The sequence below is a fragment of the Balaenoptera physalus genome, assembly GCF_965194825.1.
Source record: "Balaenoptera physalus genome assembly, chromosome: X".
NCBI classification, from domain to species: Eukaryota; Metazoa; Chordata; class Mammalia; order Artiodactyla; family Balaenopteridae; genus Balaenoptera; species Balaenoptera physalus.
Window position 1 is genome coordinate 16748427 of NC_138903.1, and position 14983 is coordinate 16763409.

General features: G+C 42.5%; 2 protein-coding genes across 26 annotated transcripts in view; both read right to left on the reverse strand.

Moving 5' to 3' along the window:
* Positions 1 to 6911, reverse strand: part of PHKA2 (phosphorylase kinase regulatory subunit alpha 2) — an 84826-nt gene extending 77915 nt beyond the window's left edge. For 3 of the 10 annotated variants that reach the window (XM_082446939.1, XM_082446943.1, XM_082446941.1), the window contains exon 1: positions 6113 to 6907. In XM_082446939.1, coding sequence (XP_082303065.1) covers positions 6113 to 6190 — 78 coding nt within the window. In that variant the 5' untranslated portion in view covers positions 6191 to 6907. Of the gene's footprint in view, positions 1 to 6112 lie in introns of all 10 variants that reach the window. The other 7 variants (XM_082446944.1, XM_082446942.1, XM_082446940.1 and 4 more) reach the window with 5 other exon arrangements.
* A 4453-nt stretch (positions 6912 to 11364) lies between these two features.
* The window catches only part of ADGRG2 (adhesion G protein-coupled receptor G2), a 140569-nt gene continuing 136950 nt past the window's right edge, over positions 11365 to 14983 (reverse strand). For all 16 annotated transcript variants that reach the window (XM_082446990.1, XM_082446978.1, XM_082446989.1 and 13 more), the window contains one exon: positions 11365 to 13117. In XM_082446990.1, the coding sequence (XP_082303116.1) occupies positions 12933 to 13117 (185 nt within the window). In that variant the 3' untranslated portion in view covers positions 11365 to 12932. The remainder of the gene's footprint in view (positions 13118 to 14983) is intronic.

Genomic DNA, 14983 nt, shown 5'->3' on the forward strand with positions numbered 1-14983 from the left:
ATCTCCACCCAACCACTGCTCTCCTTTACAGCAGACTCTTCAAAAGAATCGTTTCAACGCAATCTTTAGCTCTTGTTCTTCCCTTCTCTCTTGAGCTCACCTCAACCAATTTCTGCCTCTAATACTCACATAAACTGCATGACAAGATCACCAACAACTTCCACACTGCTAAATCTAATGGTCACTTCTTAGTCTTGTTGCTACTTGTCTTTGACCCATTATTAGTCTTTCCCCCATCTGATACTCCTCCTTGAATCACTTTCCTCACTTGGCTTCTAGGATGACAACCACCTTTGGCTGGTTTTCCTACTTCCTCATCTGCTGTTTCTCAGTCTCCCTTGGTGGTTCCTCCTCATCTTCCGGAGCTCTCCATTTTTGGAAAGCTCCTCTTTAAATGTCATCTCTTCTCTGTTTAACTCACTCCTGTGATCTCATTCAGTCTCATTATCTTTCATTACATATATGTGTACCAACAGCTCCAAGATTTTCATCTCCAGTCCTAACCTCTCCCCTGACTTCTAGACTCATATATTCAACTGCCTATTTACCATTTCCATTTGGATGTCTAATGGGCACCTCGAAATTAATAAAACTCCTTATCTTCCCCCAGAAGCTTGCTCCTCCACAATCTTCCCCATCTCAGTAAAAGGCAATTCCATCCTACCAGTTGCTCAAGCCAAAAATCTTGGAGTCATTCTTGACTTTTCGTTTTTCCATACGTCATACACTCAATCCACCAGTAAAACTTGTCTCTATCTCTGAAATTTTCCCCAAACTCAACCATTCCTATCTGTCTCCACTACAACCACCCTTGTCTGAGCCATCATGCTCCAGCTTCCTAACTGGTCACCCTGTTTTGCATCTTGACACCTTATATTCCATGCAGCCGGTGGAGTGATTCTTTTCAAATATCATTCAGATGATGTCACTCATCTGCTCAAAGTCCTCTCATGGCTTCCCTTCCCACTCAGAATAAAAGCCAAATTCCTTAGCCTTCAAAGATGAATGAATAAATAAACCTCTAAATGTTCCTTGGTCCTAGTCTATAAACTCATCTTGGACTAGGATTTTTTTCACTCATTCAATTTTCTTTAATGGTTATAGCCTAATTAGGATGTAATTTTTTCTTGCTTTACATTGGTAACATTTATCTAGAAAACTGTCATTTACGTTTTCAAATTTACTGCCCAAAATTGTTCATAGTATTTTTCCATTTTCTCCTAATATTATTTGACCCTTTTCCCATCCCTCCATCAACAACCCTGATAGAAGTTTGCCTTTTTATTAGTCTTTTTAAAAAACTAGCTTCTGATTTTGTCAATCTTTATTACTTGTTTTATATTACATTAATTGTTGGTCTTGTCTTTATTATTTCCTTTCATCTATTTCCTTGGGTACACTCTGTTGTCCTTTTCTCAACTTGAGTTCATTAATTTGTAAATCTTTCTTCTTTTCTAATATATACATTTCAGGATATAAACTTCTCTTCACATCCCACTTTAGCTATATTCCATAAATTGGTATTTGGAATGCCTTTGTTTTTATTCAGTTCTAAATATTTCATAATTTCCATTATAATTTCTTTTTAGATTCATGACATCGTGTGTGTACATATATATATATGTATATATTCATGACATACATATCCATTATCTGTTTAAATATATTTAGATATATATATTTAGTAGGATTCCAAACATATGTGGGGGGGGGGCTTTAGCAGTCATTGTTTATTGCTCTCTAATTTTCTTGCATTTTGGTCAAAAAATGTGGTATGCATAAAGTTGATTCTTCAGTATTTTTTGAAGTTTCCTTTATACCCTAATTTGTCATCAATTTTTGAAAAATATACTTTGCAAGGTTGAAACAAATAAGTATTTTCTACTGGTTGGGCACAGAATTCTACGTATGTATACTTGATCAAGTTTGTTTCCTATGGAAGTGTTCAAATTTTCTATGTCCTAATTATTTCTCTGCTTTATTAGTATCTGAGAGAAGGGTATTTAAAAACTCCCACTATGGTTATGGATTTGTTAACAATTAGGTCAAGTTTTGCTTTATACATTTTGAAGCTATGTTGTTAGTATTCTGTGGGTTTAAAATTGCTCTATTTTTTTTGGTGAATTATCCTTTTATCATCTAGTAATAACATTTCTTAATCCCTAATAGTAGAATTCTTTTAAATTTCAAAAGCTTATCTGCCTGATGTTAGTATCAATACAATTACACCAACTTATTTTTGGTTAGCATTTGCCTAGTATATCTTGTCTAATTACTTTCAACCTTTTGGTATCCTCTGTTTTAGGTTTGTCTCTTATAAATCACATATATCTTTAAAATTTTTTAAAAATTAATTTCCATTATCTGGTTAATTTAAAATTTTACATCTATTGTGATTGCTTTTTTATTAGTCTTTTTAAAAAACTGGCTTTTGGTTTTGTCAATCTTTATTATTTAGCAGTAAGTACATTTGGCAAATGACTAATGGAAAAAATTGTCTTTCACAGACACAGGAAAAGGAAGTAGTTGAGATGCTAGCTGATATGAACAAAGTATTGTCTCTAACAAAAGAATAATTATGAGTTTGATATATTTAACACTGAATGATTTCTAACAAGTGAAATCAATGTAAGTTGATCTCAGCTTAAAAAGCTCAACATCACTAATCGTCAGAGAAATGCAAATCAAAACCACAATGAGATAACCACCTCACACCTGTCCGAATGGCTACCAAAAAGAGCACAAATAACATGTTGGTGAGGATGTGGAGAAAAGGGAACCCTAGCACACTGTTGGTTGGAATGTAAATTGGTGCGGCCACTACAGAAAAGAGTATGGACCTCAAAAAACTAAAATCAGAACTACCATATGATCCAGCAATTCCACTCCTGAGTATATATCCAAAGAAAACAAAAACACTAATTTGAAAAGATACATGCACCCCAATGTCCATAGCAGCATTACTTACAATAGCCAAGATATGGAAGCAACCTAAATGTCCATCAACAGATGAATGGATAAAGAAGATGTGGTGTATATATACAATGGAATACTACTCGACCACAAAAAAGAATGAAATTCTGCCATTTGCAACAACATGGATGGACCTAGAGGGTATTAGGCTTAGTGAAATAAGTCAGACAGAGAAAGACAAATACTGTGTTTTATCACTTATATGTGGAATCTAAAAAATAAAGCAAACAAACAAATAAAACAGAAATGGACTCACAGATATGGAGAATAAATTAGTGATTACCAGTGGGGAGAGGGAAGCGGGGAGGGACAAGATAGGGGTAGGGGACTAAGAGGTACAAACTACTATATATAAAATCAAGAAGCTACAAGGATATATTGTACAGCACGGGGAAATATAGCCCTTATTTTATAATAACTTTCAATGGAATATAATCTATAAAACTATTGAATCACCAAGTTATATACCTGAAACTAATATGGTAAATCAACTATACTTTAAAAAAAACAACAACAAATCAGAAACAGGTCAGCCTTGTACCAGCTGACAATGAAAACTGCCTCATAAACATCTGCACCTATCTACAGGAGACGGGAAATATAGTATAAACTTTAGAAACCACTCATTCAGAGTCCAGCTCATTCATTTTTTATTGTGATAAAATATGCATAACATAAAATTGCTCATTCATTCTTACACAGTGGATAGGTGACCTGCCTAAGATCGCTCAGAAAAGATGACCAGGCCCTAAATGGGTTAGGGCTCTACAACTGTGAAAACTAGCTGTTGGGGCGGGATAGGTGCGAGGTGGGGGAAAGTGGGAAGGAGTGATTCTGCATGTGCAGACTCACGGGATTTTCCAACAGAACCGTACTTGGAGTGTTCTGGTTAACCAGAAAAGCTTGACTATGCAGTCAGGAAGGGAAAAACAGGGCAAACGTGAGGGCTTCTCACCAACTACCCCCAAAATAAATACAACTAAAGGCTCAGACAACTTTTTTTTAATCATTAACATGTTGGAGAGGAAAGTCCAATGCTGCAGATTTGCTTTAATGGGAAGCCAGTTCTTTTGCTCCTGAGGGAAGGTAAGCTTGGAACAATAGCTGGGTCATTAGGATGGCTCAGAGCCTGCAGAACATATTTTATCAACAAGGACTTAAGGGTACTTTTCATGTGCCTGGAGCACTGCTTGATGCAAAAGGAATGAAACTGATGAGGTCTCTGTGCTTAAGGATCTCACAGAATCCATGCGGAGACATAATTATGTTCAAAGACCAGAAATCAATTAGTAGCTGTATCAAGGCCTTCAGGAAAAAGAGCATCCTGGGCCAGGTGGTGAGGTGAGGACTTGTGGCCTGGATATGTGTGGCCTATATCAAAATCATAACACCACCAACGGCATTCACTATTTGCTAACTGCCTACTCGGGGTGGGGAGGCAGGCAACATACTGGGCAGTAATCACAGGTGTTTATATCCCCATTTTACAGATAAGGGCATAGACTCAGAAAGGCTGGGAAACGGTTACACCTGTAGTTGAAGGAGGAGCTAGAGATTCAAACCCAGGTGTGACACAAGAACCAAGCTTGATCAGTTCTCCTTAAAGCCCCTTCCATCACAGTAATGAAGGGCAAGGATTTTCAACTTGGATTTTTAAAACACTTTGTAGAAGTAATTATAATATATTCCAAAGAGGAAGGCAAAAAAAAAAAAAATCACCGTCATTTGCCTGCCTACTTCTTCTTCAGTTCTTAGCTTGAACATCGTCTCTTCCAGGACTCCTCCCTGCTTCCCAAACTGGGCTAAGCTCCCAAAATAAGAACCACAGTCCTTCATGTGCAATTTCAAAAGCCAATATGCTCTGAAAATTTAAAGTGTTTTCATAATTTTGCAGCAAGCTCGTTTGGTGGCAAAAGGTGACCTGAACTGATGTGAAACTACTTTCAGTCTTTACTTTTCCTACTCAGTGTGAATCTTCTTATTCCAATGTGGCAAATAATAATAATGTGTTTGATTAAGGGTGCTGCCTAGACTTCACTGCAGTTACTAGAGAATATATATATATATTACCTTCCTAAAATCCAAACATTGCTGACTTGCAAACCACATCTGACCCCAGGAGTTTCAGACAACGGACTCTGGACCTATTCCCTACGCATAAATCTCACTGCACTACAAGTATTTATTCTTCTTTGTAGGCCCAGCACCTGACAGAGTGCCTTGCACATAACAGGTACACAATAAATATTTCCTGAATGAAGAAACAAGGCTGTGAAATTGGCTATAGGGAAAAGGGTCAGTGGCTTGGGAGTGACCATGGCTCCCAACTTGAAGGCCAGGCCTCTACCCTGGAAGGCCACTTCCTTCTCTGACATGGAGGTCCTATAAATAATTGCTGTTGATTGAGGGCAAACAACATAGCTGTTGTCTTCATTAGGAATAAAAATAGTCCAGTGGTCTTACATGATGGGCCCAGATATAACTTTAGCCGGGTAATACAAAACAGGAGACATTCCATACCTCAGACCACATGGGCAGCTTCGAAGATCCCCTCCAACTTGGGAGAAGACCTGCGTTTGGGTCTAACCCTGCTACCTGCAGTAACCTTTCTGGCCTGCAGTTTTCTCATCTGTAAAATAGCAACCAGAGTAAGCCCTAAGACCCTCACAGGTGGGTCTCTAACAAGATAATTCAAGGGCAGAATAGCAGCAGTCGCCACACAGGCCGGAGTGGGATTCACACCTCAGGAGTTTCTTCACTCCTGTCTACTGTCCTCGCAGTCCAGAGCTCACCATCCTCATTCAGTGTGCTCTGTCCAACCTACACACACCTCCTTCCATCCAAAAGACGCAGAGTCAATGCAGAAAGACGCATTTTGTACCCAGGGCACCCAGGGGGCTCCTTCTATCTTCGATCCCAAACAGTGGTCAAAGAATCCTGTGAAGTGTAGCCGCACAGCCCTTAGGTCCCCTGGCTCGTAAAGTGGACGGGGTGGGAATGGGGGTGGGGAGAAACCATCGGCCAGCAAGGACTGGATTTAAAGAGGAAACCTCTTAACTGCAAAGTCTCAGGACAAGAGAGGGGACTGGGTAGGAGAATAAGGGCCTCGAGATGGCAGTTCGGGGTGGTCCCTTCTTACCTGGTAACACAGGATTGTTTGCTGCACCAGCCGTGCGTATCCGTCTAAGCGGACCCCGGAATTGCTCCTGCTCCTCATCTCCGCGTTGCTCCGGGGCCTCGGCGTCCGACCTGCTGCAAGGAGGTGGGACGCCCGGGCTGCGGCCGCCGAGCGGGCCCGGTTCCCAAGCACTCACAGCCTCGGTCAGTTCTCGAGATGGAGCCCGGCGTTACAAGGTAGGGACTTTTTAAAATGACAGAACCAAACTATGATTGGAAAGCAAGCCAACTAGAGTTTCTTACTGCTGAAAGGCGCGGGGGCGGAGATAGGGGCTGGCGCTATGGCTGCCCCGCCTTGACCAGGCCCGTAGCGCTCCCGACGTTCGCGGGTCTCTGGCAGCCCCGCGGGAGAAGTGGGGAACTGAGTTCCGGGCGTGGGGCAACGACGCCCCCGCCGAGCCTCTTTTGTCTTCGGGCTGTCGTGAGGCGGCCTCGGGGCGGGCCGCGAACTCTATCCGACCCGCCTGCCGCAGCCCACTCGCAGCCCAGTCCCCGGCCGCGCCCCCGCCGCGGAACGGAACCCTCCGAGTCGCGGCCAGTGGGGGAAGGAAAACGAGGTGGCCCGCGAGAACAGCGGGGAACTTGGCTCCGGGAGGGAACGTTTGCGTCTCTGAGCTCCTTACCTCCCCGCCGGCCGCCGACCTCAGCTGGGGCTGTTGAAACAGGTCCTTCCGTCGCGGGCATCTGAACGCCCCGGACCCGCCCCCGGACCCGCCCCCGGCGCGGAGCCGAATCCGCGGAGCCGGGCCTGAGGCCCAGAACACCCCTAACACGCTCTGTCGCTGGCGGCCCCGCCCAGCCCTGAGATGAGCTTACAACCCCATCCCTGGCCCCGCCCTCTAGCCCCGCCCCTAGATCCGCCGCTGCGGGGCGGAAAGTTCGGAGTTGGGGAGATAAAGGACTGGCCCCGGGCGGGGGACAAGGCTACCTTCCCAAGCGGCCGTGGGGAGGGCGCCGGGATGGGCTGCCAACTTCACCAGAGGTGGGAGATATAGGTCCGCCCACTGCGGCTGCCTGGGCGCCCCTCCGCGGGCCATAACAGTAGCTCTGCCCGCACCCACGAGCGGAAGTAGAGTAGTGGGGCCCAGGGGGGAAGAGGAGAGGGGGCGACTGGGGCAGAGCAGGGTCCCCCAGCTGCCCCCCGCGCCTGCGGCCTCGCCACTAGTCACCTGGGAGAAGCTCACCGGGCCTGGCCTGCAGTCCATCTCCAGACCTACAACTTGAAACTCGGCATTACAGTTTCTCGTGGCTGATCATTACCCACAGTTTTTACAATCTTCTGCCCACTATTCATTTTCCACCAAAATCTGGTCCCATATTAATTCCAGAGGACAGCTCAGCTAATATCCTTAACTCAAGCCCTTTGCTAGTCTCCATGCATTTACTGTATGCTTGACCCAGTAGGCCTCCTCCTCCTCCTTGCCTATCTGAAGCCTGTCTTTGCTTTAAGGGCCTGCTCGGCTCTTTTCTATTAGCCCTCCCCATTCTCTGAATTCCCATAACAATTTCTTTAGTAAGAACTTAGGTCTTGGAGTCAGTTCAAATTGAGTTCAAATTCCAGTTCTGCCATTTACAAGTGGTGCGAGCTTTGGGATGTTTTAGCTGTTTGATATTCAATGTTCTCATCTGTAAAATGGGGATAATAATAGCACCTACCTCCTAGGGTGACTTTGAACAAGAGGGTGAATATAAAGCACTTAGCACCATGCCTAGCTCATAGAAAAGTACTTCATAAATCATAGCTGGTTCCATCATCATTTGACAACAATGTACTGCCTCATATTGTTTTCATGTGAGGCATGTTTTTCTAACTGGATTGTAAGTTACTCATTGAAACAGTTTTGGTATCTCCTACCGTGCCTGGTACAGTGTTGAGCATGTAGTTGTAGCTAAATTAGTACTGAATGAATGAATGAATGAAAGAAAATAAGTCATGTTCAGCTGGGTCCCCTATGTATCATCCTTAACCAAGTTCATTTTCAAAATTCCATAACATAAATCTGTGTCACTCGACTAAAGCACCAAACCCACTATCTCACTTACTTTTTGTTTTCTTACTATTGGCTCTTACATAATGCAGCAATCCACGTGATGTGCCTCCATGCAAAATTTTCTATGGTCTAGGGGTAAATAAAACTAGACATTATCACCATTAAATCTCTTGGAATGTGAATATGTACTTTTACAGAACTCTCACATATACTGTATCTAAAAGCTGGGATTATTGCTTCCTTTCATTACTGCCTTTGTTCACAGTGAGTTCTTCTTCAAGAGTCCATTTTGCAGCCACGGGGGAAAATAACTGATGACCTTTACATATTACCTGACATTTCCATCCAGGATAGAAACATTTTCAGTCTCTTGATCTCATTCTTTGTAAATTCTGCTACACACATATACCCCTTTTGGTGTACAGCCAGCCTACATTCTTAGGCTTTGGTCTATGCTTTAATGTATATTATCATATAAGCTGTATTTTTCAATAAGCTTGAAATTCAGGGATAAAACCAAAAAAGAAGGAAGGCTATTACTTTTTAGCTTTTAAATCTCCAAGCAAATTTCAGTGATTCTTTTTGGACTACAAGCTGTGCTATATAAAAATCAGACTCATATCTTAGAATTCTATGTCCCTGAGATATAAAACCTCCATATCTTGGTCGCTATATCCATGAAGCTGTTCTCTGGTTATGTCCCAATAGAAACCCATCTCCGAGTCATTTCTCAAATATTTGTTAAGAATCAGATATGGAATGTGATGGGGTATGCTGTTGTTTCTGAAGCTGATTCATGATCTTTATAAAGATGAAAGCCTGAAACCAGACCCTGAGGTAGCACCATGTATAACTTCTCTGACTACAAGCTGTGCTATATAAAAATCAGACTCATATCTTAGAATTCTATGTCCCTGAGATATAAAACCTCCATATCTTGGTCGCTATATCCATGAAGCTGTTCTCTGGTTATGTCCCAATAGAAACCCATCTCCGAGTCATTTCTCAAATATTTGTTAAGAATCAGATATGGAATGTGATGGGGTATGCTGTTGTTTCTGAAGCTGATTCATGATCTTTATAAAGATGAAAGCCTGAAACCAGACCCTGAGGTAGCACCATGTATAACTTCTCTGACCCCAACCAGAGGGTCTGCCCTTTGTCCTGCCATGGGGGGCTTCTGCCAAGGAAGTTCCCAGGGAGCCACATGTCAGCATCCAAGGTGGAAACCAACAAATGTTTCTCTTGGAGGGTTCAGGTCTTTGACTCTAAAGAAAAGCACTCCATCTTTGACACAGAAGAGAGGGTCCGTTCTGAATCAATTTGCTGAAAATAGCCAATTTGCCAAATTATTTCTCTGACAATTTATTTTTAGTTGACTGGAGATCATTTTGGTTTTTATCACAATATTTTAAAGAATGCTGAATGTATCTCTGCTCCAGCTTCCTGCAGCTAGTTTGAGACTGAGGTAAAGAGAGAAACACCAGGGAGCATAAGATTTCTTCGCAGCGAGGTATATATCTATAAATATTTTATTTTATTATTTTTTATTTATTTATTTTGGACTGCATTTGGTCTTCGTCGCTGCGCGCGGGCTTTCTCTAGTTGTGGTGAGCGGGGGCTACTCTTCATTGCGGTGCGCGGGCTTCTCATTGTGGTGGCTTCTCTTGTTGCAGAGCACGGGCTCTAGGCGCTTGGGCTTCAGTAGTTGTGGCTCGCGGGCTCTGGAGTGTAGGCTCGGTAGTTGTGGTGCATGGGCTTAGTTGCTCCGTGGCATGTGGGATCTTCCCGGACCAGGGCTCGAACCCATGTCCCCTGCATTGGCAGGCGGATTCTCAACCACTGCGCCACCAGGGAAGTCCTATAAATATATTTAAAAGAACACATTCTGGAAGAATGTATTCAATTTTTGTCCACCCCAACTTTTTGATGCTGTACCTAGAGACTGAGGCGAAAAGAAAAAAGGATATACTGCTAAGAATTCTTCCCGTTCGAGATGATGTTCTTATGTCCACTCAGTCTTGTCTTTCTCCTGTCCGTCCTTCAGACTCCAACCGCAGTAGCTAGGAGCTGAAGCAGAGACAAACTCAATAGTCCTTAAAATGCTCTTATGGAGACAAAGTGACAACGTGCTAGTCCACTTGATAAATTGCTTGTTCAGGAAATTAGCTCTTTGTGGAAATGACCTTCAACAAACTAACCTGCCTCCTAGGTGACCTCGTTAGACACAATCCAGTATCTCCAATGAAGACATTTCACCCTTTTTACTGAGAACAATCATGATGCTGTTCATTGAAGTTAACAGAGTTACTTTGTGGGATTAATGAATGCAGTGTTTTGGGGAAAAAACAAAACGAAACAAAACAAATTCTCGAATGTTCTGTGAAAATACTCCTTCAAATACTGGCCACTGTTGTGATACTCCTTGCCTCCTCATATTGCCACCACCTTTGTCTCCTTCAGTAGGGTCTCAGATTGTGGGACCAATTTGAAAGCCAAAGGAGGGTGCTTCTCAGGAACATTCTCTCTGTCCTGCCCCTTATCTGTCTGAAGTAAAAATACAGACGAGAATTTGGCTTAAGGACTGTAGCCAGACACAAAACACAGTAGGAAAAATAAGGGGTGGGAGGCAGGACCTAAAGGTTGTCAGACATTGTGTATCCTTTTGTGTACACTTTGTTTACATAATCTGCTTTGGGAAGATTTGGTTTCTGATATCTCACCCCCAAATCTAGAGTATCTCACCACCTCTCTCATCAAATTAGTACTCCACATCTTTGAGGCAACTGAGCATCGTGGAAGGAGAGATTGCTCAGAGACCTCTTGTAGAGTTGAGGCCAGCTTTCCCCATTTGTGGCTCCTATATGCTAATCAGCTCCCCAGAAACCCCAATTCCGATCCTCACCTTCTTGAAATCCTACTGTTTGATGCTGAGGAAGCAGACACTTGGAGGGGATCCAAATCTGGGGCTTGTGTGAGCCAATGGCAACGTGCGTTAAAGAGATAATCTTGAAAGAGCAAGAGGAAAATGAAAAAGAGACCTCAGAAAGCAATCTCGGGAGGCAGGACAATCCTTGCTCTGACTTCACGGTCGCAGCGTGCCTGCTGTCTGCCAAAGGATGCTACTGTCGAGTTGCCTTCATCAGGGTGGTCCTACCGCTTCCAAGCTCCACCACCAGGGAAAGAGATCACAAATGTTTTCCTTTTGTGAAAGTTCTCAAACTTAAAGGACTTAACTGCGAATTTATTTTGGCAATTTTAACATTTTTGTCAATTTTAACGTATAAATACAAGACAAATAAATCGGAGAAGAAATATTGCAAAGACAAATCAGCACTCACAGAAGTGTATTACTTATTACTGTGGTTAGTCTGGGATATAACATTCACTTGAAATATATGCAAGGGAACCTTAGTGAAAGACCTAACTAAAGGTTTTTGAAATGTTCCTAATAAGGACATACTTGAGGCACTGCTCAAGCAGTTGTAGGTAGGAAGCAAGATAGACTCACTATGACTAGGAGCAATCAGGGTTTGATACATATGGAAACAATAGCATTGCAGGATAGTTCACTGTTCCCAATAGCTGCTCCCCCTTGTCACTATACACTCATCAAGACAATTCTTTTAAAAAAATAATTATAGCTCTGGCTGGGCCAGAGTGTACCAGTCATAGCAATCAACAAAGTACCATGCAGTTGCTTTTTAAAGAACAGCAATACGATTTTTTTAAATGTACATCTCTTTTAAAAAGTAATCCTACTCTACTCCCCTTTTCTGAAAGGCTCTGGGGATTTGAGAAGTGGCAGTGTGTGTATCTCTTCCACATTCACGATTTTTCTACCATATGGTCTAGATTACAGTTCCTTCCCTCTCTGTGACCAAGGTATTAAGCTAAACATCTTAGTGCAGCTTCCATAATCTGATGATTAGGGAAGAGGTCAGGAGATGTGTGTCGGTATTGGATGCTATGTACGGTTGTACAGGTGGTACCCTGAACAACGGTGCACCCAAGAGGGTGAGTGGGGCTAAAATATGGCCCTCATTCTGTTTGCCAAATCATGAGCCCGTGGGGCTGTGTCTGCCCAGTGGCGGCACATTTTTCTAACTCACTCCAAGGCACTGTATGAGCTAACTGTGGCACTATCTGCTTACATTTTTCCAGTCTGGCTGGCGTCATTATTTCTTGATTTCAGTGAAGTTCCTGTATTTCACATCCCATATAATCTCCAAAAGGAGCTTTAGAGTTCACTGAATCAGCAAGGATTTTCTGAATTATCACATTAGACACAACAACACAACCGTGATTCTACAAAGAAAGAAATTTACACAGTAGAAAATAAATACCAAAAATGTAGAAGTAAGATTTTTGACATGTGGGTCACTAGAATTTAGCTTATTTACAACAAAGGCATGCACAACGAAACTCACCAACAGGCTGAAGTCAACAGTGGCTTTATATAATGTTATCAAAGATAACAGCATCTTTAACTGGGGCTGGAAATGAACTACTTTGATTTTTTAAAAACGAGTCTTATTCTTAGTGTGTTGTTTAAAACCAGTCTTCTTTTAAAATGAAGGATAAAAAACCAAATCACAAATGTCTAAGAACCATGGTATAATGTCTTGGTTTCCTGTTCCAATAGCAACCATTGCCCTCAATTAGCTTATGCTCCTCCAGAAGTTGCTGAGTATAAAGTTAGTTGATTTTCATACAACTCACATTGTGTAAAAAGTAAGATTGGACATTTTCACACTGTCAAGCAACATGCTTTGATTTTAGGAAAAGGAATCACATTTGCTCAATAAAGTGTAAGCTTCCCCGCTTTGAAGTCCTTCTTAGAGCGATACGGTTTTTACCATTGCAGGAATCTTCTTTCTCATTAAACATGTGCTGTTTTCCAGTGAAATCATGGAGGCACACATCTCCATTCTGAAGACTGAAAGAAAAACCATTTTTCTCTGTAGAAGCATTCGCTGTATGAGGAAAAACAAAATCAGCGTCATGAAGTATCCACAGAAAGCATTTTCAAAATAAACAAACGTCACTTTATTCTTAAGTATGCACATGTAGAGCATGTCTTTTTTTAAAAAAATAGGTCTGATATATTGTCATATTTTATTTACTTTTCATTCCTTTCCTAAGACCACTCAAAGTAGGCAAAACAAATTGGAGAATGATTCAGAAACCAGCTCTCTATGGCAGCTTTTTTTAAATGAAACGGTCAAAATATGAAGCAAAGCAATGTTTTTGATTTTAAAAGGCCCATTTCCTAACTCTGGTTGAACATATATTGCCTTCAAGTAGTAGCGTATGTGTAATATAACTTAAGGTAATATTCTGGTCTCTCCCAAAGGTTAACAGAGATCCCTCACAAGGTTCTCGGTTCCCTAAGATTCCTATAAAGTAAAACTTTGTACCAGAGAAACCCAGAGTGACAACAGTCCTGGCAAGAAAAAAAATCATCTCTCATACACTAAACCAGCCCCTCTGACTAAATCAGGATAAGACTGATTCCCAGGAGGAAACAACAGGGTCCAACCTCAGAGTCCAGGCCAGGGAGCAGGTGGGCCTCCCCAACCCCAGGCAGGCCCTGAATATTGTGTGTGTGTGTGTGTGTGTGTGTGTGTGTGTGTGTGTGTGTGTGTGTGTGTGTGTGTGTGTGTGTGTGTGTGTGTGTGTGTGTGTGTGTGTGTGTATTGGTGGGGGTGGGGTGGGCACAGCTGCTGAGATCCTCTAGCTCCTTGGCACCATCTTTTTGACCGTTACACCATTTGAAGACAATGTAGAAAGCTGAATAATAAGCCCAATTGTTAGCTCGTGCCATAATTATACTAATAATGATAGTGCTGAGAACTTTATAAGAATTATCTCATTTACTACCCTACAGGATGAGTGCTATTATTATCCCCATTTCACAGACGATGGAACAAAGGTGTCAGAAAGTAAGTGCTTTGCTTAAGGTTACATGGCTCAGAAGCGAAAGAGTCAACATGTGATGTCTCTTCCAAACTGTGACCTTGGGGCCCTGTGTACTGAGTGAGATGGCTGCTAGCAGCCAGGCGTCCAAGGCATAACTGAAATATGTAGTATTCACCCACACTAGGTGATGGATGTGGCTACCTCAGCTCCATCTCTGCGCACAGAGATGGGCAAGTGACTGTCTGAGGCTGCTGTTCGGATTTAGGCATTTTGGTTTGAGGACATTCTTGTGCAGGAACAATTTGTCCTGGTATAATAAACAAACCGTTAAACTTTCAGCTTCTTTTTCTGTCATCCATCCCAGATCCTGATGTGCAGACTGAGGAGTCAGGGATGTCTATCTGATGTCCAGGTTATGTGGTATTAAACACGTGGCCATTTTGGTGGCCTAAAATGTACCCCACCCTCACTGTCAGCCATGGAAAATAGCTGTGCGAAATCAGCCACGTCAAACGGTTGTACAAAATGTGCTGCCTCCATTCAATCTGATTCTCCGAAGGATGGCAACATATTGGTAGGCTAGGCAAGTGAGGCTTCATCTCTGAGTTCCTTCTAGAATATGGAAAAATCTGGTTTTAAGAGCCCCAAACACTTCTATCCAAACCAGTAGGCTTGACTGATATGTTGTGATTCTTAGGGATCTTTTTTTTTTTAATTTTATTTATTTATTTATTTATGGCTGTGTTGGGTCTTCGTTTCTGTGCGAGGGCTTTCCCTAGTTGTGGCAAGTGGGGGCCACTGTTCATTGCGGCGCGCGGGCCTCTGATTATCGCGGCCTCTCTTGTCGCGGAGCACAGGCTCCAGACGCGCAGGCTCAGTAGTTGTGGTGCACAGGCCCAGTCGCTCTGAGGCACGCGGGA